Source organism: Benincasa hispida, chromosome 11, assembly GCF_027475165.1.
Source record: "Benincasa hispida cultivar pf3 chromosome 11, pf3_genome.v1.1, whole genome shotgun sequence".
NCBI classification, from domain to species: domain Eukaryota; kingdom Viridiplantae; phylum Streptophyta; class Magnoliopsida; order Cucurbitales; family Cucurbitaceae; genus Benincasa; species Benincasa hispida.
In genome coordinates this window covers 41,188,231-41,192,041 of record NC_143488.1, presented here as the reverse complement: position 1 = coordinate 41,192,041, position 3,811 = coordinate 41,188,231, and the positions used below count along the sequence as shown (strand labels likewise).

The 3,811-nt window shown below is 35.8% G+C and overlaps 1 protein-coding gene across 1 annotated transcript; it reads left to right on the top strand.

The window, feature by feature from the left end:
* Positions 1–2,888: 2,888 nt before the first annotated feature.
* On the top strand, positions 2,889–3,398 carry LOC150032646 (secreted RxLR effector protein 161-like). The gene has a single exon (XM_090306963.1). The coding sequence runs from the start codon at positions 2,889–2,891 to the stop codon at positions 3,396–3,398; it is 510 nt and encodes a 169-aa protein (XP_090163089.1).
* Positions 3,399–3,811: the final 413 nt, after the last annotated feature.

Genomic DNA, 3,811 nt, shown 5'->3' with positions numbered 1-3,811 from the left:
CGATAGTCAGTATTGATAATGAAGAAGTAAAAAACGTGTTGTGGACTGGGTCAGAATGTTCCTAATTTTACCACTGAAGAAGTATATGAAAAATGGGAAGAAGGTTTATTGCAAAATTCTAAACAAAATTCTAAATATAGGGAAGCAAACTGCTGATAGAAAATGGGTTAGGTTTAGTAGTCATGGGAAGTCTAGTTATAGAATAACGTTGTCCTCTAAAAATTTTTTTGTTCCTACTCAAAATTCTCACATGTCTAAGCTAAAATCAGATGACACCATACGTGTAACTCATGTTGAAATCAGTAAGCCTCAGAGGAAATAGGTGTGTCATTACTGTGGGAAGGTAGGTCAAGTTTGTCCTTTCTATTTTTACCTTATTGGCAAAAAAGGAATATAAAACATGAAGACATTTTTCCTCGAGATTAGGAACTATGAGTCATGAGAACATAAGAGCTTCTTCTAGAAGATTTGAGTAGCGTATCAAAGGAGAAAATTCTCAAGAGAGGATGTCCTGCAATGTGGCTTTTAACTCCTTACATACCTTAACCCAAGAAGATTGGTACTTTGACAGTGGATGCTAGAGGCACATGACAGGTAAAAAAAATTTCTTGTCTGATATAAAGGCATGTGGCTCTCAACATGTAACCTTTGGTGATGGAGCTAAAGGAAAAATGTTAGGTATAGGAGATTTGTTGAGATCTGGTCTTCCTACTCTTCGTGATGCCTTGCTTGTTAAAGGCTTAACTGCTAACCTAATTAGCATCAGTCAATTGTGTGATCAGGGATATCAAGTAAGTTTCTTTAAATACAAGTGTTTAGTAAAAGATGATAAAAACATGTTAGTTATGACAGGTTCTCGTTCAATGGATAACTGTTATCACTGGTCTTCTGATGCTCCCATTGATGTTTGTCACTCTTCTAAAATAAGTGAGGCTGAAGTGAGGCACAAGAGACTTGGTCACATAAGTCTACGATCAATAAAAAGCTATCACCGTGGAAGCCATTCTTGGATTATCCTCTCTAAGCATAGAAGCTGATTCATTCTGTGGTGAATGTTAAATTGGTAAACAAGTCAAAACCTTTCATAAGAAAATGTCACAGTGTCGTACTACAAGAGTTTTGGAGTTACTACACATTGACTTGATGGACCCCATGCAAGTTGAAAGTTTGAGAGGAAAGCCGTATGCTCTTGTTTATGTGAATGACTTTTCTTGCTTTACATGGGTGAGATTTATCAAAGAAAAATCTTACACTTTCAAGGTGTTTTAGATATTATGTCTTCAGCTTCATCTTGAACAAGAGAAAAACATCATTTGTATTAGAATTGATCACAGAAAGGAATTTGAAATTTCTCAATTTGTTGATTTCTGTGCTTTTGAAGGGATTTTACACGAATACTTGGCTTTTATAACTCCTCAGTAGAATGGAGTTGTAGAAAGGAAAAACCGCACACTCCAAAAGATGGCTTGTGCCATGCTTCATGTTAAAAATATGCCTTTCCACTTATGGGCAGAAGCTTTAAATACAACCTATCATATTCACAATCGTATTTTGTAAGGCCTATGAACTATCAACACTAATTATGAACTTTGGAAAGGAAGAAAATCCAATGTGAAGTATTTCCATGTTTTTGGTAGCACATGTTATATCTTGAAAGCTTGTGAAAGTATAAGAAAGTGGGATTTTAAATTTGATGAGGGGATCTTCCTTGGGTACTCATTAAATAGTAGGTCCTACATGGTTTTCAATAAGCGAACTCAGTCCTTGATGGAATCAATAAATATTGTGGTCAATGATGTAACATCCGATAATAGTAATGATGAAGAAGGCTAGATATATTTAGAGTCTGAAAAAGATGGTGAAGAAGAAAACATGGAATCATCTGATCATGATAAGGATAGATATGTCTTCATTGATGCTCCCAACATTGTTAGTGACACTCAAGCTCTTGCAGCTATAGAAGGTGTTAAAACTGACAACAGTGATAAACCTGCACCATCCATTAGAATATAGAAGGCCTATCCTTCTAGCAACATAATTGGAAACCTGGATTCAGGGATAATCACTCGTAAGAAGAATAAAGTTTACTACTTGAAAATGATTGGAAACGTATGTTTTACATCAGCAATAGAACCCAAGAACGTGAATGAAGCCTTGAAGGATGAGTTCTGGACCAATGCCATGCAAGAAGAACTAGAACAGTTTGGTAGAAACTAAATGTGGACTCTTGTTCTGCGTCCAGGAAATGTAAACGTAATTGGAACAAAGTGGTTGTTTAAAAACAAATCTGATGAAAATGGAGTTGTGACTAGAAACAAAGGTAGGTTGGTTACCCAAGATTACAATAAAATTGAAGGAGTTGATTTCGATGAGACTTTTGCTCCAGTTGCACGATTGGAAGCTATTCGTCTTCTTTTGGGAATCTCATGTCTGCTTAAGTTTAAATTGTTTCAAATGAATGTTAAGAGTGCGTTATTGAACGAGTATTTAAAGAAAATGTATTTGTTGAACAACCCAAATGGTTTGTTGATCCAACATGTCTTCAACATATGTTTAGACTTCATAAAGCACTCTATGGTCAAAGCAAGCTCCATGGGTGTGGTATGATCGTTTGGTAGTCTTTTTAACTAAGAATGGGTATACTCGTGGAGGGATTGACAAAACATTATTCATAAAAAGGGACGCTCAGAACTTCATCATAGCTTAAATCTATGTGGGCGACATCATTTTTGGGGGAATGCCCCTGAATATGGTAGGTACCTTTGTTGAATAGATGAAGAATGAGTTTGAAATGAGTATGGTGGGCGAGTTGACATACTTCCTTGGTTTACAGATTAAATAAATGGAAGAGGGAATTTTTCCTCTCTTAGGAGAAGTATGTTAAAAATATGGTGAGAAAAATTGGGCTTAACAAAGCTCAACCTAAACGTACCCCAGCTGCTACTCATGCCAAAGTCACTCAGGACCTTGAGGCGGAATGTGTTTATGAGAGTCTGTATAGAAGTATGATAGGAAGTTTGTTATATCTAATAGCTAGTTGTCTTGATATTGCTTTTGCAATGGGTGTTTGTGCTCGGTATCAATCTAACCCAAGAACCAGTCACTTGACAAGTGTGAAAAGAATCCTAAAATATGTGAATGGTATGGTTGATTATGGTCTTCTGTACACTTTTGATACAAATCCTGTTTTAGTGAGGTATTGTGATGCTAAGTTGGCAGGATGTACTGAAGATAGAAAAAATACATCAGGAGGGTGCTTTTTCTTGGGGAATAATCTTATGTTATGGTTCAGCAAGAAGCATAATTGTGTGTTCTTATCTACTACCGAGGCAGAATATATTGCAGCTGGAAGTAGTTGTACTCAATTACTTTGGAGGAAACAAATGCTAGCTGAGTAGAAAGCGTTTCAGGATGTTATGACCTTGTATTGAGACAACATGAGCGCCATAAATATTTCAAAAAATCCAGTGCAACATAGTCAAACAAAGCACATCAACATTAGGCATTATTTTATCTGTGAATTGGTTGAGAACAAAATCATCACTCTTGAAGATATTAGAACAAATAAGCAGCTTGCAGATATTTTTACTAAACCCCTAGATACTATTACATTTGAATCGTTAAGAGAAGCTATTAGATTATGTAAATTGCCTTTATAGCCATTAATGTTTTTTATGATATATTGGGGGATGTGGGCCGACAATTGGATTTTCCTTGATTAAAGCTCTCTTTATTGAGAGATTTAAAATGTCTACTTCCTTCTATTTAAATCGCTTTAAGTCTTTTTAGGGTCTCAGACTTGTCTTCACAA